A 22,809-nucleotide genomic window follows, 5' to 3' on the forward strand; every position below is an offset into this window, starting at 1 on the left:
GCCCTTCCACTCTGGGCCAGAATCAGAGAAATAATGGCTTGCTCCAAGGCAGTGTTTCTCAAGTCTGTCCTGGGAGAACCCCCTTAAGAACATAAGAATAGCCTTACTGGATCAGACCATGGTCCATCAAGCCCAGTAGCCCGTTCTCACAGTGGCCAATCTATGTCACTAGTACTTTGCCAAAACCCAAGGAGTAGCAATATTCCACACTACCGATCCAGCGCAAGCAGTGGCTTCCCCCATGCCTCTCTCAATAACAGACTATGGACTTTTCCTCCAGGAACTTGTCCAAACCTTTCTTAAAACCAGCTACGCTATCCACTCTTACCACAATCTCTGCCAATGCGTTACAGAGCTTAACTATTCTCTGAGTGAAAAAAAATTTCCTCCTATTGGTTTTAAAAGTATTGCCTTGTAACTTCAAGTGTCCCCCAGTCAGATTTTCAGGATATCCACAATGAATAGGCACAAGACTGGTTTGCATACAATCGCCTCCAATGTATGCAAATCTTTTTCATGCCTATACATTGTGGATATTCTGAAAACCTGACTGGCAAGGGGGTACTCCAGGACTGACTTGAGAAACACTGCTCTTAAGGTTCTCTCTCACCACCCCTCCACTGGCAGATGGGTTTCAGGGACTGCCTGAAATAATATCTCCATTCCATTCCACAAGTAACAAGAGGCCAACCGCCCCAAAGATCCCCTCTACCTATCTACCTAATCTGAAATTAATGAAAGGGTCTTGTTGGCATGAGTGATCTCATTAGCTTCTGTAGTGCTGAAAATGGTATCAGTTAACCTGAAGTTTCTGTGGCCCATTTACCGAATGGTGGAGATAAACCTGTATTTAATGAATTATTTACGTGATGTTTAATGTCCTCTAGTGCACAGTTCTTCAACCGCCGGTCCGCAGGAAATTTTTGACGGTCCGCGCAGGGCCGGCAAGATCAACATGTGAAGCGTGTCTGGGCTGGAGAGATCTTGGGGAGCCTACGACAGTGGCTTTCTCCCCTCTCTGCAGTTCTCCTTTACTTCCCAGCACAGCGATTCACGAAGGCAGCCTCGGGGCTTTTGCTGAGTCGCGGCTGCCTCTGATGATGCAACTTCCTCTTTCCTCATAGGCGGCGCGACCCAACAAAGGACCCGAGGCTGCCTTTGTGAATCGCTGCGCTGGGAAGTAAGAAGAGCTGCTGGGAGGGGAGAAAACCACTATCAGAGTCTGTGAAGCTGCTGGGCAGGAGAAAAAAGGGACAGCTGCTACTGGAGAGGGAGAAGAAGAGATGCTGCTGGGAGGGGAGGAGGGAAATGAATCTGGGAAGCTGCTGGGCAAGGAAAAAAAGGGACAGCTGCTACTGGAGAGGGAGAAGGAGAGATGCTTCTGGGAGGGGAGGAGGGAAAGGAATATGGGAAGCTGCTGGGCAAGGAAAAAAAGGGACAGCTGCTACTGGAGAGGGAGAAGGAGAGATGCTGCTGGGAGGGAAGAGAATTACTGCTGGACAGGAGGAGGAGGGAAGGGAGAATGAAAAAAGGAAGGAAACAGCTGGCAGAGAGATTAGAGGAGGAGAAGGGGAGACACAGGCATGAGAAAGTAGAGAGATTGATGATAGGAAGGGGTCAGCAGAAAAATAAGCAGAGAGGGACAACGATGATAGATCTGGTGTAGGAGAGATAAAAATGAAGAGAGCAGTGAAGCTGGAATGAATCATGTAAAAAGGAGAGATGGGGCACAAGCTGGATGGAAAGGGGAGAGGGGCATAGAAAGAATACAGATACCATATGGAAGGGGGAGAGGACAGACAGTGGATGGAAGGGGCAGATGCTGGATTGAAGAGACAGAGAGGGCAGACGCTGGAAGGAAGAGAGTGAAAAGAAGATTGAAAGCAGAAACCAGAGACGACAAAAGGTAGAAAAAAATAATTTTATTTCTATTTTGTGATTAGAATATATCAGAAATATATATATCCTACTAGAGCTGGTGTTAGACATAACTGGGGACTGTAAAGCCCAGGCAGTGCTTCTTTAGCTTCCAGCTGGCTTAGGGCGCTCTCTGACCAGGGGGCAGTTGCCCTAGTTGCACTCCCCTAAAACTATTCCTGTCATGTGTGACTGCAGTATTCTGTTAGCATGATATTTCTGTGTAGCATTCTGTAATAATTTGGCTTGTTCAGTTTTCTTGATAGTAGAGGGGATATATGTGAAGGGTAGGGGAGACAGGGGTTTTGTTGATCCTGCTCTGAATTATTTGTATTTATAAAATGACAATTGTACAGAATATTGTTTCTTTTTATACTTTAATAAAATACATTCAATATAAAATCATAACTGAGGCTTGTGTGGATGGGATCAGATGATTTGTGGGGACCGACTCGCGGAGATGGGGCGGAAATGGGGTTTTTAAATCTTAGTCCTAGTAGTTTGCCGGTCCACAAAATAATTCTTTTTTTTCTGCCGGTCCACGGGTGTAAAAAGGTTGAAGAACACTGCTCTAGTGAGTACCATATTAAATGGGCTGCACCATCACATTATTAGTTTAACGGGTTCCAGAGTTCTCCTACAGATGTAAATCTGCTGTCTCCCTTGGTTTTTCTCAAACTTCTGCAAACACTTCATCTTCCATTCCCCATCCTTTTACTTTTCAACTCTGAACACTGCCATTGTAATACAACCTGTAATTTACTTGCATATTCAGGCAATTACATCTGTGGCTCATCTTCTGTAAGAGTGTGTTGGCTTTGGCTGGCATTGATCAGCAGTCTGTTGGATTGAAGACTGCTCTGGCTTAGCATTAGTAAGTTTAAGGGAGAGCAAGCTAAGGGACACTGCATAGAGTCAGAGGCTAAATTGCAACACTACCCCTGAGGAACTGTACTGGTCCTTTGGGCCAACAAAAATGATCACAGGGAACCACATTTTACTCTTGGCAATTTGAAGACTATTAAGCTAAATCAGACAAACCAGCAGGGATCAGTGATGCCTTGTTATTGGAAGTACATTGTATATGTAGAAACATGACATCAGATAAAGGCTAAATGGCCCATTCAGTCTGCGCCTCTGCAGAATCCACTATCTCCTCCTTTCCTAAGAGATCCCATGTGCCTCTCCCACACTTTCTTGAATTCAGACACATCTTCCCCACCTCTACCAAGAGACTATTCCACGCATCTACCATCCTTTCTGTAAAAAAAAAGTATTTCCTTAGGCTCAGGAGTAATTTATAACCTCTTAACTTCATCCTATTACCTCTCATTCTTGAGTTTTCCTTCATTTGAAAAAGGCACGTCTCCTGTACTTTAATGACACAGATATATTTAAACATCTCTTATCATATCCCCTCTTTCCTATCTTTTTTCCAGAGTATACATATTGAGGTCTGTAATAGAGAATAACACGGGGGGGGGGGGAGGGGATATCACTGTTCCCGCCCCATCCTGTCCCCGTGAGCTCAGTCCCCGTCCCGCAAACTGTCAGATCCCATCTGCACAAGCCTCAAATAGTTATGATTTTATACTGAACTTATTTTATTAAAGTATAAAAAGAGACTATTCTGTACAATTGCCATTTCATAAACGCAAATAATACAGAGCAAGGATCAACAAAACCCCTGTCTCCCCTCCCTTTCACAAATATCCCCTCCACTATTGTGAAAACTGAACAAACCAAATTACTACAGAATGCTACACAGAAAAATCATGCTAACAGAATACTTCAGTCACACATGGCAGGAATAGTGTTGGGGGGAGAGCAACTAGGGCAACTGCCCCCTGGTCAGAGGGAGTGAGTCCTAAGCCAGCTGGAAGCTAAAGAAGCAAAGCCTGGCTTTTGCTGTTCCCAGTTATGTCTAATACCAACTCTAGAAAGATACATATATCAAATCTGAAATATTCTAATCACAAAATATAAAATAAATTAATTTTTTTCTACCTTTTGTTGTTTGGTAATTTTATTCTTCAAATCACAGTGGTCTAAGGCTTTGGTTTCGGGTTCCTTATGTCTTCATCGTGGCATGGCTGGCTCCAGAGTGACAAGGGCGCAATTTTTTTTACCACAGAAGACTTTTCACCCCTTCCACGGGGCGGTGAAAGGTCTTATCCCCATTCCTGCGGTAAACCTGTTGCAAATGTCCCTATTACTGCGGTGACCACGGTTTACCGTGGTAAACGGTCCCCTTATCATTCTCTAGTCTGTAAGTCGATCCCTATACACCTTATGACAAAGACCACTAACCAATTTTGTGGCAGCTCTCTGGACCAACTCCATCCTATATATATTGACATGTATATTAATGCTACAGACTCCAGAAAAGGCAATTATTCTGGTATATGTGTTATATAAATGACAAAACTTTAAAAAACAGTACATATATAAACATAAAAAGTTTTAAAGGTGCCACAGATTGGACTTTAAAATTTAACTGCAAGGAGACTTAAGACTCATCTGATATGGCAAAAACATTGATTCATGTCAAGACAAATGTCTCCATGATTGAATGTTCCCTAAGCGATTAAAGTTAAAGTAATTTCAAAAAATTCAAAAGTTATAAAAAGTTACGTTATATTGAGTCTTTTGAGACCTAATGAAGATGCTGATGGGCTTTTTCTGAAATAGTAAAAAAGCTACATAATCAGTAAGGTCATTTTTCTACAAAAAAATTTTCAATCAATCATTTATAAAGGTATTATATTGATGTTGCCATTTTGAATAAAGCCAAGCTTGATATTCCGATTTTCTGTTTTGACTTGAAGGGCAAGTCTTAGCCTAGTCAAATTGCACTACCTATAAACTTGTGTTTCAGTTCCAAACTACAAACTCGTAATTGTGTGCTTTAAAAATAATTTTTCACGTTTGTAAGAAGTTTGCAATACTTCAGAAAACAACCTTTTAGCTTCCTGATGCTCTTCACTTCCAAGTTTCGCTGCCATCCATCTTCTCACAGAAGTCCTGTCAATGCTGCTGATCTTCTGCAAGTTCTCTACAGACAAGGTAACATCAGTAAAAGCAGCCACCTGTTAAACAAAATGAGGACAATATTTAGTGAAACAGCTGCCACTAACTTTATAGAAGCCTTACCTTAAAGGTCTAATATTCAAGGAAAGCTGGCTTCCTAAATTTAGGCTCATAAGTTAGAATCCTAAATGTGTGTCCTATTTTTAACTTAGGTTTTAAAGTGATTTTTTCAGCTGAAAACTTAATTTAGGAACATAAAAGTTATAGGTGTAATATTCGGCCCAAAACATTAAGAGACTTACAAATTACTTCCAGTCACAGGCTGACAATCTAACAGGGCCAGCTTAACCTATGACCAGGTGATGCTCTGGCCTAGAGTGTCGGCGCTAAAGGATGCCAAATGCCCAGGGCCATGTCGTCATAGGTTAAACTAACATGCGACTTGAACGCTTCCCTCCTACTCCCTCTTCTCCGATGCTGTTGCCCGGTCTTGGCAGGGTGCGGCTTCATAAGCCAGCTGCTGCAGGGGGGAAAGTCAGTATCACAGGAGGGAAGTGCAGCACCTCCCAATACTACTCCTCGACACCAACACTACATCCTGCCGGGACCAGCAAGGAGCAAAGGAGGGAGGAGGAAATGGCTGGGAATAGGGCAAAGTAATCTCTTGAGCCAGCCCCACTTCGAATATTCAATAGTGGGCATGAATGGTTCCTGGAACTGAATATTTTATTTTAAAATAAAACTTCTAGTCTGCATGAAACCATAAAATAATATCTGGGTATATCCACTGACCAAAGTTAACTAGGGCATTGGCTGATATTCAGATCAATACCTGGTTAACTCATCACATGAAATTGTGACAGAAGTTGTGACAGCTATTTTGATGTTCTATATTTATGCATTTACTGAGCAATTTAGACTGAATAATTATTGTTACCTGGCTAATTTGCCACTTTGCCCTAACTCTGCCCCTCGGGGTTAAACAGCTAGAGATATTCAAGGGCACTAACCAGTAAAGTGCCACTGAATATCAGCAGCTGGTATGCTCAGTGGGGTTCAAATGAGTGAGAGCCTCTCCTGCCCAGTTAAACCCTTTTGAATATTGAAGCTTATATCTATAAATTTAGATCTGCCATTCATTTGCCTAGATTTACAAGTTTAATTTATGAGCCTAGTGCCTTCTGAAATTACCAAGAGTGGGACAAATGCAAATAGGGATGGAGGTGTGGTAGACTCATCAATTTTCAGACGATTGTGTTCATGAGGAGCTAGCAAAACTAAAGGTGAACAAGATGATGGGGCCAGATAGTGTACAACTAAGGGTATTGACCTGGTTGACCTTTTCAATGCTTCTCTACAGTCAGGAGTGGTACCAGAGGACTGGAGAAGGGTGGATGTGGTCCCTCTCCACAAAAGTGGAAATAAGGAGTAGGAACTATAGAGGCGGGAAGGAGGGAGGGAGCTTAGAGAGGAGCAGGAGGGAGGGCACTTAAAGAGGAGCAGGAAGGAGGAGGAGAGAAGTAAGGAGAAAGAAAAGTACAGAAAAAGAAAAAAACCAACGAAGAGCAGAGAGAGCAGGCAGAGAGGAGCAGGAAGCTAGGGGCAACAGCGAGAGTAAGCTCCGCCCACCCCCACCGTGTCGGCAGTCACCACCCGAACTCCCCCTTATAAGGGGCGGAGCCAATGGCAATTGCGCCTTTGCGAAGGGCCGAGTCAGTACACCCAAGGACACCAGGGAAGGACAGTAAGGTAAGGACACCAAATAACAGCTAAATAACCAAAAAGTATATAAAACCATAAAACACAGTAAATGCAGAGGGAACATACATATGAAACAACAACAGGACGTAAGCAAACTGCAGACTTAAAGTTAGAAACACCAACACTAACCAACACAGAACTCCACAACACTAGTCAAACGCGGCACATTAGGATTGTAGACAAGGAAAAACATACAACTAGGAAATAGGGAAGTAGCAAACAGGCACAAAAGACAACGATGGGAGCAGAGGGACAGCGATGGAAGCAGAGGGAATCCAGAAGATAAGCTTTCCAGTGTACGGCATGGACTGCCATATGTACGATTACCTCCCCTCAGGGAGGCAGTCATATGTATGCAGTCGGTGTCAGGAGCTGAAAAGCTTGAAGAAGGAAGTCAGTCGACTGAATTACAGGATTCAGGAACTGGAGGGACTTTACATTACAAAAGACCCAATCAGGATAGCTGAAGACCTTATGAGAGAGAGGCACATCGAGGAACAAGTTAGGGAGCTCGAGGAGTTCATTGAAGAGGCCTACAGGAAGGTGGAAGAACACCATCATCACAGGAGTGACGAAGATGCATCCACATGGAATGGAGAACAAGAACAATCTAACCCCAAGGAAGAAGAAGCCCATAGAGGAAGCCCAAAGGAAGGGAAGGCAAGGTCTTACCGATGCCTAGAAGAAGAAGCAGCAAAGCACACCAAGGACACAGACCTGCGACCAGAGTGAAAACTGAAAAAAGGAAAGTCTGCGATCCTAGTGGGAGACTCATTCCTAAGGCAAGTAGATAGCCACATAGCAGGAGGGAGAGAGGATCGACTAGTGACCTGCCTCCCAGGAGCAAGAGCTAAAGACATCGTCGACAAGATTGAAAGGATCCTAGAAGGAGCAGAGACAGAAGAGACTACAGTGATGATCCACGTTGGGACAAATTATGTCAGCAGGAGAGACTACAATAGGAATACACTAATTGAACAGTTCAAGATTCTCGGAAGGAAGTTGAAGATGAGGACTCAGAAGATTGCGTTTTCAGAGATCCTACCAGTACCGAGGGCAGATGTGAAGAGGCAGATGGAACTACAAACAATAAATGCTTGGATGAGGAGATGGTGTGAGGAAGAAGGGTTCCACTTCGCGAGGAACTGGACAACGTTTTGGGGCAAGAACAAGCTTTTCAGGAGAGATGGACTACACCTGAGTGCGGCAGGAACTATACTTCTAGCAAATAACGTCAAGAAAGGAATAGAGCAGGTTTTAAACTAGGAAGAAGGGGAAAGCCGACAAGTCAACCAAGTGTCAATGATTCGGAAGAAGGTATCCCGACAAGATACTGAGTGGGGAAAATGCTGGGAAGACACAACGGGCAATAAACAAGAGTTGACAGTCCAAGAAGAGGATGATAAGAAGAATGTAACACAGGAAAAGAAAATGAAGACAAGAAAATACCAGGACTTAAACTGCATGTACACTAATGCAAGGAGCCTAAGGAACAAAATGGGAGAATTTGAAGTCATGGCCAAAATAGAGAACCTAGACATCATTGGGATCTCTGAAACATGGTGGAATGAAGAAAACAAATGGGACATAGCACTGCTGGGATACAAACTCTATCGCGAAGACAGGTCAGGCCAGAAAGGAGAAGGAATCGCTCTATACATAAAGGATACCATACACTCGACCAGAGTGACACAGCGGTGATGACCGACAAATTGGAATCACTATGGGTTAAAATACCAGGAAGGAATGGGCTCAAGATAAAGATGGGCCTGTACTATCGTCCACCTGAGCAAACCGAAGCAAACGATGAAGACATGAAAGCCGAGATGAGGCGAGAATGCAAAAGCGGTAACACGATTGTTATGGGAGACTTCAACTATCCCGGGATAGACTGGAGTCTTGGGAACTCAAAATGCACCAGGGAGACCGGTTTCCTGGAGGCTACATGGGACTGCTTCATGGAGCAGCTTGTCAGAGAACCGGCGAGAGGGACTACCACCCTGGATCTAATCCTCAATGGGCTAAAAGGACCTGCAAAAGAAGTAGTGAGACCGTTGGGAAACAGCGGTCAAAGTTGAAGTAGGAATATAGAAGGGGAAGAGAACCACAGCGACAACTTTTAACTTCAAGAAAGGAAACTATGAAGCGATGAGAGTAATGATAAGAAAGAAACTTAGGAACAGCTCAAGGAAATTGCAGACTGTAGAGCAAGCCTGGTTTTTATTTAAGGACACGTTGAGCGAAGCGCAAAATCTGTATATCTCCAGATCTGCATCTAATTTCCACTTCTTCGTCGTCTCCTATTAAGAGAAATGTTATGTGTATTGTCTTAAAATGGAAGAGGCGGATTTAAATTTGGGGAAAAATACTTACCTCAAGATTGATAAAAATATTTTCCATGTCTTGGATCTTTAAAAATCGCTGCAGCGGTTTCATAAAGTACTGTTAATGAGAGGTTATTTTAAAGACATGAGAGACAAGATGAGTTCAACCAACTAACCCTCCAAAAGCATCAAATGATACCATAAGAATAGTGCAAAACACGGCTGTCCGCTTAATATTCGGACTAAAGAAAAGTGATCATATTAGTCCCTACTACAAACTTCTACACTGGTTGCCAATTGAGGCACAAATTTTATTTAAATTCTCTTGTTTTTGTTATAAACTGGTGTGGGGAATGGCCCCCAACTATCTCTCACCTCATTTCGAACTATACACTCCCACAAGGACAACCAGAAATCGCAATCTTTTTGCCTACCTGAAGATGACAGATTGCAAATACAGAACCTTTCTGGAAAGAACATTTAAGTTTCAAGCTAGCAGACAGCAAACCTGGCTAGGCAACTTCATTGATAGAGCCAGATTGACTTACGGCGCCTTTCGGAAAATAATTAAGACTGCTCTGTTCAATAGATTTACTTCCTAGTCAAAATACTCCCTCCTTCTAAAACTATTACTCTTCATGCTGATACTAGGTTCCCTCACCAATTGTATTCTGTACTCTGTCTGTTCAGTGTCTTCCTCTCCATTTGTATTCTGTAATTCGCTGGCCATCCAGCCCCTTCACTGTAACATGTTAATACAATATTGTAGTTTGCTGATTGTTAAGATTGTAATTCATTGATCTTTAAGATTGTAATTCGCTGATTGTACAGCTCTCTTTACTGTGAACCGCCTAGAAGTCGTAAGATTATGGCGGTATAGAAAAATAAAGTTATTATTATTATTGTTATTATTTAGAAAATAATGCAAAAAGAACCAAAACAAAGACCCGGCGTGGATAACTAAAGAAGTGATGAAAGCAATAGGAGACAAACATTCATTCCGGAAATGGAAAAAGGACAAAACCGGGGAGAACTGGAAAGAGCATAGGAAGCATCAAAAAGAATGTCACTGCGTGATTAGAAGAGCAAAAAGAGAATATGAAGAGAGGCTAGCCAGGGAAGCACGAAATTTCAAACCGTTCTTCAGATATGTTAAAGGGAAACAGCTGGCAAGGGAGGAGGTGGGATCGCTGGATGAAGGAGATAGGAAAGGAGTGGTGAAGGAGGAAAAAGAAGTGGCGGATAGGCTAAACATGTTCTTTTCGTCAGTTTTTACAAAAGAGGACACATCCAGCGTGCCGGAACCTGAAAAAATCTTCAAAGGAGATCAAGCAGAAAAATTAACATCCATGGAGGTAAGCTTCGAAGACGTACATAAAGCAGATAGATTAAAAACTGACAAATCTCCGGGCCCGGATGGAATCCACCCTAGGGTACTGAAAGAACTAAAGGAGGAAATAGCGGAACTACTACAGCAGGTTTGTAACCTATCCCTGAAAACAGGCATGATCCCGGAAGATAGCTAATGTTACGCCCATCTTTAAAAAAAGGATCGAGAGGTGACCCGGGGAACTACATACTGATAAGTCTGACTTCAGTTCCGGGGAACATGGCTGAAGCACTGATAAGACAGCATCGACAAGCATCTAGAAAGGAATAAACTAATGAAAACAAGCCAACATGGCTTCTGCAAGGGAAGATCGTGCCTAACGAACTTATTGCACTTCTTCGAAGGAATTAATGGACAAAGGGGACCCATAGACATTGTATACTTAGACTTCCAAAAAGCCTTTGATAAGGTACTCCATGAACGCCTACTGCGGAAACTGAAGAACCATGGGGTGGAAGGAGAAGTACATAGATGGATCAAAAATTGGTTGGTGGGTAGGAAGCAAAGGGTAGGAGTGAAGGGCTACTGACTGGAGGAGGGTCACGAGTGGTGTTCCGAAGGGTCGGTACTCAGACTGCTGCTGTTCAATATATTTATAAATGATCTAGAAACAGAGATGAAGTGCGAAGTAATAAAATTCGCAGACGACACCAAACTATTTAATGGAGTTGGGACCAAAGAGGACTGTGAGAATTTGCAAAGGGACCTGAACAAACTGGAAGAGTGGGCGACGAAATGGCAGATGAAGTTTAATGTAGAGAAATGTAAAATCTTGCATGTAGGAAACGGAAACCTGAAGTACAGTTATACAATGGGAGGGCTGGTAATAGGTGAAAGTACCCTAGAAAAAGACTTGGGGGTGATGGTGGACAAGACTATGAAGCTGTCAGCACAGTGCACGGTGGCCTCTAAGAAGGCGAATAGAATGCTAGGTACTATCAAGAAATGTATTACAACCAGAATGAAAGAAGTTATCCTGCCGTTGTATCGGGCGATGGTGAGCCCACATCTGGAGTACTGTGTCCAATATTGGTCGCCGTACCTTAGGAAGGATATGACGATACTCGAGAGGGTTCAGAAAAGAGTGATGCGATTGATAAAAGGTATTGAAAATCTTTCATATGCTGAAAGATTAGAGAACCTGGGGCTCTTTCCCTGGAAAAGAGGAGGCTTAGAGGGAACATGATAGAGATTTACAAGATCATGAAAGGTATAAAGTGGAGAGGGACAGATTCTTCGAACTTTCGAAAACGACAAGAACGAGAGGGCATTCAGAAAAATTGAGAGGGGAAAGATTCAGAACCAATGATAGGAAGTTCTTCTTCACCCAAAAGAGTGATGGACACCTTGAATGCGTTTCCAGAGGATGTGATAGGACAGAGTACGGAATTGGGGTTCAAGAAGGGATTGGATGATTTCCTGAAGAAAAAGGGGATAGTAGGGTATAGATAGAGGATTACTAAACAGGTCCTGGACCTGATGGGCCGCTGTGTGAGCGGACTGCTGGGCATGATGGACCTCTGGTCTGACCCAGCGGAGGCACTGCTTATGTTTTTATGCCTTTAAGTCTGACTTCTGTGGTAAGTAAATTCATGGAAACACATTTAAAAGAGAACACAGTTCCTGGAATCCAGTGGATTACTGGACCGGAGGCAGCATGGATTCACTAGAGGCAGGTTTTGTCAAGACAAAATCTGATCAACTTCTTTGACTGGGTGACCAAAATGGGTAGAGGGAGTACGCTAGATGTGGTGTATTTAGATTTTAGCAAAGCCTTTGACAGTGCTCCACACAAACATCTAATAAATAAACTGGGTGCCATCAGGATGGGCCCCAAAGTGACAGACTAGGTCAGGAACTGGTTGAATGAAAGGCAGCAGAGGCTAGTAGTTGTCAATGGAGATAGTTTATAAGTTTATAGTTTTATAGTTTTTTATATGGTTCATTTATAGTCCGTTTTTAATTATACGGATCACAGTATCACATAATAGAACATATTGAAAAGTATTATTTCTCTGAGAAAAGAAATGTTACCAGTGGTGTGCCTCAAGGTTCAGTTCTTGGGCCTGTTTTTTTTAGCATTTTTGTAAGGAATACTGTTTAAGGGCTGTCAGGTAAGATTTTCACCTTTGTGGATAATACCAGAATCTGCAATAGAATAGACACCCCTGATGGTGTGAACATCATGAGGAAAGAACTAGCAAAGCTTGAAGAATGGCCTGAAATTTGGCAGCTAAGATTTAATGCTAAGACATGCATGGTCATGCCTTTGCACTGCAAAAACTCAATGAACGGTACAGTTTAGGGGGTGAAGAACTTTGTTCACAAAAGAGGAACGGAAATTGGGTGTGATAATATATGATGATCTTAAGGTGGCCAAACAGATTGAAAAAGGCGATGGCAAAAGCTAGAAGAATGCTTGGGTCCATAGGGAGAGGAATGGCCAGTAGAAAAAGGAAGTATTAATGGCCCTGTATAAGACTCTGGTAAGCCCTCATTTAGAATACCTTGTATTGTTCTGGAGAACGCACATTCAAAAAGATATAAAAAGGATGGAGTCAGTCCAGAGGAAGGCTACTAAAATGGAAGATGGTCTACGTCATAAAGGTGTTTGGGGACAAAGATCTCAATATGTATACTTTGGAGGAAAGGCAGGAGAGGGGAGATATAACAAAGACATTTAAATACTGTACCTACATAGCATTAATGTGCAAGAGGCAAGTCTCTTTCATTTGAAAGGAAAGTCTGGAATGGGAAGGCATAGGATGAAGTTAAAAGGTGATCTCAGGAGTAATCTAAAATACTTTTTTTTACAGAAAGGGTGGTAGGTGCATGTATATATGAAATAGTCTCCCAGTAGATGTGATGGAGACTGTCTGAATTCAAGAAAGTATGGAATAGGCACATAGGATCTCATAGGGAAATAAAGATAGTAGATGATACAGATAGGTAGACAGGATGGGCTATTTGGCCTTTATCTGCCATCATGTTTCTCTGCCTCTGTCCACTCATTTTCTATGCTTCAAAATTTCACTATACTCTTAAATTTAGAGTTATTGAAAGGGGATAGAAGTTCTTACAAATGTTTCAAGATGTGCTCAAATTTGTACTAAAGTTTGGATATTCCATCTGTAGTAAATTTTCAAAGTGGTCCTAAACATTTAATGTCATATGCATGTATTTTTAGCAGCACCATCTATGTAAGTGCCAGCTTTGAAAACTCACATAACTAAATGGCAAGGCGTGTAAATGAAAGGGGAACAGAGCCTGGGTGGACAGGCAATGAGTGGGGACTCCCTTTTATGCGTGTAACTTGCAGAATTCTGTAAGCCACATTTATACTCACATGCTTACACCAGGTCTATGACAGTCATGCTAAAATTCTATAATGGATTCTGGGCACTCAGAGGTCATTCTAGAATTTAATCTCGTCACAAATTTGGAGTGTCTAAACAAAGACTTTCCCCAATAGGCAAGTCAAATGTCATAGATGTGAGACTAGTCAACTGCTTCCACTAGTCATGATTTTACTAAATTTTGTTGCTCTAAAATTTAAAGTTAAGTACGTCTTGCATGCCTGATTGCATGGTTTAATAGTAATGCCACATTTGGCCTTGATAAAGTTTAAATTAGCCACCAAATAGTAAAGATATGTAGAAAACTAACCACTAGTTCCTCAGTTTGCCACACTATGATAACGTATGGTAGCTGTCCTCATAGGAACTTTATAACGTGTATAGTTTTCATTATTTTTATACTTTTCTTTTCCTTTTTTTTTTTTTTTTTTAATTTTATTTACTTATAAGATACTTGTGCCTAGTATAATAGCATTTATAGCAAAAGTGATGATAATAACAGTCACTTAGCTTTTATCTAGCTCTGGGTCTAGCTCAATCCCCACCGACGCGTTTCACGATTTCATCAGGGTCGGGGAAGGAGAACGCAGAGCAGAATCTTTTCCTAGCAAAACGCTAGATCCATAGTTAGAAAGTGGGGATTGAGCTAGACCCAGAGCTAGATAAAAGCTAAGTGACTGTTATTATCATCACTTTTGCTATAAATGCTATTATACTAGGCACAAGTATCTTATAAGTAAATAAAATAAAAAAAAAGGAAAAGAAAAGTATAAAAATAATGAAAACTATACACGTTATAAAGTTCCTATGAGGACAGCTACCATACGTTATCATAGTGTGGCAAACTGAGGAACTAGTGGTTAGTTTTCTACATATCTTTACTATTTGGTGGCTAATTTAAACTTTATTAATCTTTATTGATTAGTCTTTGAACCTTGGTGCACCATTTTTCTGAGTTTGACATTTGGCCTTGAGCACCTCACCAGTACACCTTGTCGAAGCATTTCACTGCATTTACTGTTTGTAATTTTTGATTTTGTGCAAGTTTGAATTTTGTTTTCTGTGTTTAATTAGGTGCAACTTGTTATTTTTAGGCTCTGCTGTCACTTATTGATCTGCCGCCGCAAAGTGGCAGCGAAACAGGACTCCGCCCCCTTCAACTCAGGTCTGCCTTTATGCCCTTTAAAACAAGCTCCTTAGCGGCACATGCCACAAAGGCGTGCGCCGAAGGAGCGCACTAAGGAGCAGATAATACTTCTTATTGCGCTCCTTTGCGCACTCAGTGCGCAAATTTTATTAACCCTAGACGCTTCCCTTTAGCTAACCCTAAAGGCCTATTTTTCCTCATCTTTCTATTATTGCGCAAATAGATAATTTAGTATTTTACAAGCACACTATGGACGCCAATACATTGCCTAAACCAGTTTTCTGGGGGAACCGTCCTAGCCACTACCTCTCCTTAACCTGCCAACTTGCTTCCTCTCATAAGAAAATCTGGTTCATAGACAGTGGCACGCAAGACACCAGCGCGCTGACAATCCAGCGCCGACAATTCGGCGCAAGACAGAAGCGTGCGGGGGAAAAAGTCATTTTTAAAGAGGTCCGAAGGGGGGCTTGGGGTGGCAACCCCCCCACTTTATTGGTTAGTGTTCGCGCTGCTGTTGGAGGGGGGTTTCAGAGGTTGGAAACCTCCATAATAGCGAAAACGGAACTTTTTCTTATTTTTTTCGGGAAAAGTTCAGCATGAATACTAACCAATAAAGTGTGTGTGTGTGTGTGGGGGGGGGGGGGTTTTGCCACCCCAAACCCCCAGTCGGCGCTCTTTAAAAATTACTTTTTCCCCCGCGCGCTTCTGTCTTGCGAATTGTCGGCGTACTGGCGTGCGATTATCCCGTTACCGAAAATCTTATCTCCACCTGATGTAGTATCGTGATTAGTTCAACAACCTGCTGCTAGCTCTCTCCAATTTCCCTTTCGGGTAAAAATACCCACGACTGCTGAATCTACCAAGAGAATGATCGCTATGCAAAAGATCAATAATTTTACCTTAGGTTTGATCAACAGTAGATCCTTCAGAGGCAAATATCACCTCAAAGACCCATTACTTTCAATCATCTTGATATTCTTTGCATTGTTGAAACGTGGCTAGCCGATGGAGATGAGGGATCTTTCTCTCTCTTGCCTGCCCTAATGGCTTTTCCTACTTCTTTAACTACCGCACCAGGCGTAAAGGAGGCGGACTTACAATAATTTTTCGTGAAGGTCTAATTTCTCATATAGAACACTCTCCATCAAGGTCAATAATAGAAATGCTTCAATTAAAGATAAATACTAACCCATCATTGGATCTATTACTTCTTTATGCTCCACCTTCCCTAAATCGAGACACTTTCAGTCTTACAAACATCTTCTCTTCGAATTCTGTAATTCAACTAATAACCCAATAGTATTAGGCAATCTGAATATTCATTTTGATGACAGCTCAAATCTGCTCACAATAGAACTAAAAACTTACAAGATCTGAGTCTCATGACATTGTTTCACATCACTTAGCAGGTTACACCTTAGATGTGATCTGCACTTCAGATCAGTTAGTCCCCAAATGTTCTATCCCTAAGATTCAATTTTTTCCTTGTCAGATCATGTGCTGATTTTGACAGACATTAAGATTCCATTTAATACCAATCTATTCCAAACAAAAATAGTAAAATACAAAAAATATTATATAGACTTTGCGCCTCGGTGACTGTGTCCTTAAAAAGGGACCATGCTTGCTCTAGTGTTTTTACAGTGCTTATCCTCTTCTTAATCTTCTTCCCCACCATGAGCCCTTTGTAATTCCCTTTTCAGAAGATCAGTGCCGTTGCCATCGTTCTGGATCTATATTTTGCCCCTGTGTCCAGGCTGAAGCGGATCATATTGTGATCACTGCTTCCAAGCATCCCTTCTACTTATAAACCTTGCACCAGTCCTCATAGTCCATTTAGAATTAAGTCCAGAATTGCATTGCCTCTCGTAAGTTGTTCCAGGAAGCAATCGCCTACAGCATCCAGGAACTTGGTCTCTCTACCGCAGCCGGAGGTGCCTAGGTTCCAGTCTATCCCCGGATAATTGAAGTCACCCATGATAACTGCGTTGCCTCCCTTGCAGTTGTATTTAATCTCGTCCGTCATTTCTCCATCAATTTCTTCGGACTGCCCTGGGGGTTGATAGTAGATGCCGATCTTCGTTTCCGTTCCATTTGTTCCCGGAATTTTGACCCATAGAGACTACCTTATTTTTTGTTTCTGGCATGTTCTCTCCGGTAGACTCAATTCCCTCTTTGACGAATAGGGCAATACCTCCACCTTTTTTATCTACTCTGTCTCTGCAGTATAGCTTGTATCCCGGTAGCACAGTGTCCCAGACGTTTTCCTCGTTCCACCATGTTTCCGTGATGCCTATGATGTCAAGGTTATCTTTTAGTGTCATAGCGTCCAATTCCCCCATCTTATTCCTTAAGCTCCTTGCATTCGTGTACATACACTTGAGTTTGTGGCCTGTTACTTTCTTGCATTTCCTTCCCTCTTATGTCCCTTTCGATCCATCTGTCTTGCCTATGATCCGGTGAGTCTTCCCCGCAATCTTCTTGCATGGTATCCTCTGGGTCGACTGTCAGCTTTCCCCTTCTTCCTAGTTTAAAAATTTCAATTTCTCTTTTGATATTGCTTGCAAGTAGCCTTGTTCCGTCTCCGCCGAGGTGGAGTCCATCCTTCCTGAAAAGCTTGCTCTTCCCCCAGAACGTCGTCCAGTTGCGCACGAAGTGAAATCCTTCTTCCTCACACCAGCACCTCATCCTTGCGTTGACTGCTTGCAGCTCCGTCTATCTCTTCTTGTCGGCCCTAGGTACCGGCAGGATCTCCGAGAACACTACTCTCCGCATTCTGGTCTTCAGCTTCCCTCCTAGCATCCAGAACTGGTCCTTCAGTCCTTCCCTGCTGTAGTTCCTGTTGCTCACGTTGTTTGTCCCCATGTGGATCACCACCGCCATATCTTCCTCTTCCACGCTGTCGATGATCCTGTCGATGCGGCTCACTACCTTGGCGCCCAGTAGGCAGGTCAACAGCCGATCCTGTCTTCCTCCCGCTATGTGGCTGTCGACTTGTCTGATGATGGAGTCCCCCACAACAATTGCTGTCCTCTCTATCTTCTCTTGCCTCTCTAGCCACAGGTCCATGTCCTTGGTGTATGACCAGCCGTAGGTCCGTGTCCTCTGTGCACTTTCATCTTCCCTCATCCTGGCGTTGGCTTGCATCGGACTCATCTTCCTTGTGGTTGTCCTCCAAGTGGTCCTCACTCACTGTAGGTGTATGTTGGTCCTCGCTCACTGTAGGTGTATCTTGGCAGCTCCACTGTTGTTGGTGATTTTTCACGATCTCCCTGTATGCCTGTTCGATGAACTTCTCTGACTCCCTGACTTCTTCCTCAACAGTTTCCTCTGTCATGAAGTTTTCTGCCTCTTTGTCCTCCTCTTTCACTGCTCGAAGTGCTTCTAGTTCCAGTATTTTACTCTCCAGGAGTCTGACTTGTTTCTTCAGGCCCTCCAGTTCCTTGCATCAAGTGCATACTTAAGACCGCATCCCAGAAGGAAGGTAGTCATATATATGGCAAACGGTACAGAAAACTGGGTAGCTCAACATCCTGCTTCTGTCTGCTTGCCGGTCTGTCATCTGAAGTGGCTTCTCCTTGTGCAGAAATCTGTGTAGGATCCTCAGTGTTACTGTGAAGTCCTTTTCTTGATTTTAAACATTCTTCATCCCCAAACAGGTTTTAGGGTAAATCATTCAACTGAGCATTCACTATTAAGGATGACAACCACCATACTTTATCATCTAGACCACCACAATTCGGTAGTCCTCATCTTGCTCAACCTTTCCGCTGCTTTTGACATGGTAGATCACTCACTTCTGCTACAAAGATTAGAATCCAATGGGATCACAGGCCAGGTACTCAAATGGCTCCAGTCTTATTTCTCAAACCGTCAATCTAAAATCTTTTTCAATAACTCTTCATCGGCTCTCTTTGCCAGTCAATGCGGGATACCACAAGGCTTTGCTGTTTTAACATTTTCTTGTCTCCTCTCCTCACCCTCTGTCAATCTATCAGTTTTTCTGCATTTGCCTACTCAAATGACATTCAACTATTACATCCACTAAATCCAGAAAACATCAATGAAATTACTGAGATTAACAAACTTACTCAGATCAAGTTTTGGCAGAATGACAACATGCCAGCGTTAAATGCATCAAACACACAAACTACGATTTTCCCCTGGAAAGAGGGAATATCGCTACATGCTCCAATTCTTATTGATAACTCCCTCCTAGACTGTGTTCCTTCAATAAAAATCCTAGGGGTTACAGTTGATTAAAAAACTGACATTTTACAATCATATAAGCTCTGTAATCAAATCCTGTTTTTTCAAGCCGAGGATGATTCGGTCAATTTCTAAATTCCTAGAACCAAAATCTCTGAACATATTGGTCCACTCATTATCATTGCAAAATTGGATTACTGCAACAGCTTATTTACAGGAATAACTCAGAAAGAATTGAGGCGCCCTCAAATAATTCAAAATGCTACAATTAAACTAAAAACAAAAACTAGGAAATATGATCCCATGCTTCGAATTGCCCACTGGTTGGCAATCAAAGAATTTCCTATAAAATTTCATTAATAACTTTTAAAACTATGCATTCTAAAATCACCCCAATTCAATGATAAATAGCTTATTCCATACGAGCCATCCCGGACTTAGATCATCTGACTGTAAAGCACAGTTACTTACCGTAACAGGTGTTATCCAGGGACAGCAGGCAGATATTCTTAACGCATGGGTGACGTCACCGACGGAGCCCCGGTACGGACCTTTTTAACTAGAAAGTTCTAGTTGGCCGCACCGCGCATGCGCGAGTGCCTTCCCGCCCGACGGAGGAGAGCGTGGTCCCCAGTTAAGATAAGCCAGCTAAGAAGCCAACCCGGGGAGGAGGGTGGGACGTAAGAATATCTGCCTGCTGTCCATGGATAACACCTGTTACGGTAAGTAACTGTGCTTTATCCCAGGACAAGCAGGCAGCATATTCTTAACGCATGGGTGACCTCCAAGCTAACAGAGAGGGAGGAGGGATGGTTGGCCATTAGGAAAATAAATTTTGTAACACAGATTGGCCGAAGTGCCCATCCCGTCTGGAGAAGGCATCCAGACAGTAGTGAGAAGTGAATGTGTGAACTGAGGACCAAGTGGCAGTTTTGCAGATCTCCTCGATGGGCGTGGAACGGAGGAAAGCCACAGAAGCAGCCATAGCTCTGACCCTGTGGGCCGTGACAGCACCTTCCAGTGAGAGACCGGCCCGAGCATAACAGAACGCAATACAGGCAGCAAGCCAGTTGGAAAGCGTCCGTTTAGAGACAGGACGACCTAGACGGTTAGGATCGAAGGTCAGAAAGAGCTGAGGGGACGAGCGGTGAGCCCTGGTACGGTCAAGGTAGTATGCAAGGGCACGCTTACAATCCAGCGTGTGCAACGCCTGTTCCCCAGGATGAGAATGGGGTTTAGGGAAAAAGACAGGCAACACAATGGACTGGTTGAGGTGAAAAGCCAAGACCACCTTGGGAAGGAATTTAGGATGGGTACGCAGAACCACCTTGTCATGGTGAAAAACAGTGAACGGTGGATCGGCGACCAGTGCATGCATCTCACTAACCCTCCTGGCAGAGGTGATGGCAATGAGGAAAAGCACCTTCCATGTTAGAAGTTTGAGCGAAGTTGTGGCAAGAGGCTCAAAAGGGGGTTTCATGAGGGCTGATAAAACCACATTCAGGTCCCAGACGACAGGAGGAGATTGTCGGCCAGGGAGTTCTGTTCGCCCTGGATATAGACAGCCTTGAGGAAGAGATTGCGGGCCGTGGCCCAAGTCCAGATGCTGAGAGCCTCCTGACAAAGGAGGCGAGATCTGGTGCCGCCTTGCTTGTTTATGTAGTACATGGCGACTTGATTGTCTGTGCACAGGAGAAGAACCTGAGGGCAGAGAAGGTGCTGGAAGGCCTTGAGAGCATAGAACATGGCTCTGAGTTCCAGGAAATTGATGTGATGTTGACGCTCCTGCGGGGTCCAGAGTCCCTGGGTGCGTAGATCTCCCAGGTGAGCTCCCCACGCATAGGGGGAGGCATCCGTGGTTATGATCATGGAGTGAGGGGGTAGATGAAAGAGTAGACCCCTGGAAAGATTTGAGGAGTTCAACCACCATTGAAGAGATTGCTGAAGAAACGATGTCACAGAGATGGGATGAGAAAGAAGATCCGTGGTCTGTGACCATTGGTTGGCAAGAGTCCATTGAGGTGTCCTGAGGTGGAGTCGCGCCAGAGGAAGCACATGGACCGTCGAGGCCATGTGGCCCAGGAGGACCATCATCTGTCAGGCAGGAATGGAGTGATGAAGGAGCACCTGACGACAGAGGTGGAGCAGGGTCCTTTGACGGTCGGAGGGGAGAAACGCCCTCATTAGTGTGGTGTCGAGAACTGCTCCAATGAACTGAAGACGCTGTTTGGGAAGCAGATGCGACTTGAGGTAGTTGATCTCGAACCCCAGGAGATGGAGGAAAGAGATGGTGTGATGAGTGGCTTGTAGCACAAGTGGAGACGTAGGTGCTTTCACCAACCAATCGTCCAAGTAGGGGAACACCTGAAGGTTGTGAGACCTGAGGAAGGCCGCCACCACAATAAGGCACTTGGTGAACACCCTGGGCGATGAAGCGAGGCCAAAAGGTAGCACTTTGTACTGATAGTGACGGTGCTGTATCTAAAACCGTAGGTAGCGACGTGAAGTCGGATTGATTGGGATGTGAGTGTAGGCCTCTTTGAGGTCCAGGGAACATAGCCAGTCATGTTGAGAGAGAAGAGGGTAAAGCGTGGCAAGGGAGAGCATTCTGAACTTCTCCTTGACCAGACACTTGTTGAGGTCCCTGAGATCGAGGATGGGACGAAGGTCTCCTGTCTTCTTGGGAACCAGGAAGTAGCGGGAGTAGAATCCCTGACCCCTTTGGTCCGGAGGCACCTCTTCGATGGCATTGAGAAGAAGGAGGGATTGGATCTCCCTCAGGAGGAGGGGGGTTTGGGAGGAGTGAGAAGCAGACTCTACGGGAGGATTGTCTGGTGGAAGAGTCTGGAAGTTGAGAGAGTAGCCGTGGCGAATGATGTTGAGGACCCATTGGTCTGATGTGATGACCTCCCAACGGCTGAGGAAGATTTGGAGGCGACCTCCGATAGGCTGAGGAAGAGGCAATGATGATGGGAGACTGGCTATGCCCTGGAGGAAAAAGTCAAAAGGGCTGAGATGGTTTTGACGGAGGGAGAGGCTTGGCAGGTTGGTGAGACTGTGAGCGAGCCTGAGATTGATGCTGTTGATGAGGTCGGCGAGGCTGCTGTTGAGGCGGGTTGAGAGGTCTGGCCGAGAACCTGCGCTGGTAGGAAGACTGCTGTCTGTAGGTGCGAGCAGGTGGAGTCTTCTTTTTAGGTTTAATCAGAGTGTCCCACCTGGTCTCATGTGCTGAGAGTTTCTGGGTTGTTGAGTCCAGGGACTCTCCGAAGAGTTCATCACCCAGACAAGGTGCGTTAGCCAGGCGGTCCTGGTGGTTAATGTCCAGGTCAGAGACTCTCAGCCATGCCAAACGTCGCATGGCCACCGCCATGGCAGATGCGCGAGAGGTCAGCTCAAATGAGTCGTAGATGGAGCGAACCATGAATTTCCTAAGTTGGAGGAGGCTGGAAATATGTTGCTGGAAAAGAGGGACCTTACGTTCAGGAAGGTATTTCTGTAAGGAGGAGAGCTGTTGCACCAGATGCTTCATGTAGAAGGAGAAGTGGAAGGTGTAGTTGTTGGCTCTATTGGCTAACATGGCATTTTGGAAAAGGCGCTTACCAAATTTATCCATGGTTTTTCCCTCTCTGCCAGGAGGGGTGGAGGCATATACACTGGAACCCTGATATTTTTTCA

The 22,809-nt window shown here is 43.9% G+C and overlaps 1 protein-coding gene across 2 annotated transcripts in view; it reads right to left on the reverse strand.

Moving 5' to 3' along the window:
• The window catches only part of LOC117367044 (probable E3 ubiquitin-protein ligase HERC6), a 139,247-nt gene that overhangs the window by 78,907 nt on the left and 37,531 nt on the right, over nt 1-22,809 (reverse strand). For both annotated transcript variants that reach the window (XM_033959258.1, XM_033959251.1), the window contains exon 9: nt 4,879-5,006. In XM_033959258.1, coding sequence (XP_033815149.1) covers nt 4,879-5,006 — 128 coding nt within the window. The remainder of the gene's footprint in view (nt 1-4,878; nt 5,007-22,809) is intronic.

The sequence above is a fragment of the Geotrypetes seraphini genome, chromosome 1 (genome assembly GCF_902459505.1).
Source record: "Geotrypetes seraphini chromosome 1, aGeoSer1.1, whole genome shotgun sequence".
Classification (NCBI taxonomy): domain Eukaryota; kingdom Metazoa; phylum Chordata; class Amphibia; order Gymnophiona; family Dermophiidae; genus Geotrypetes; species Geotrypetes seraphini.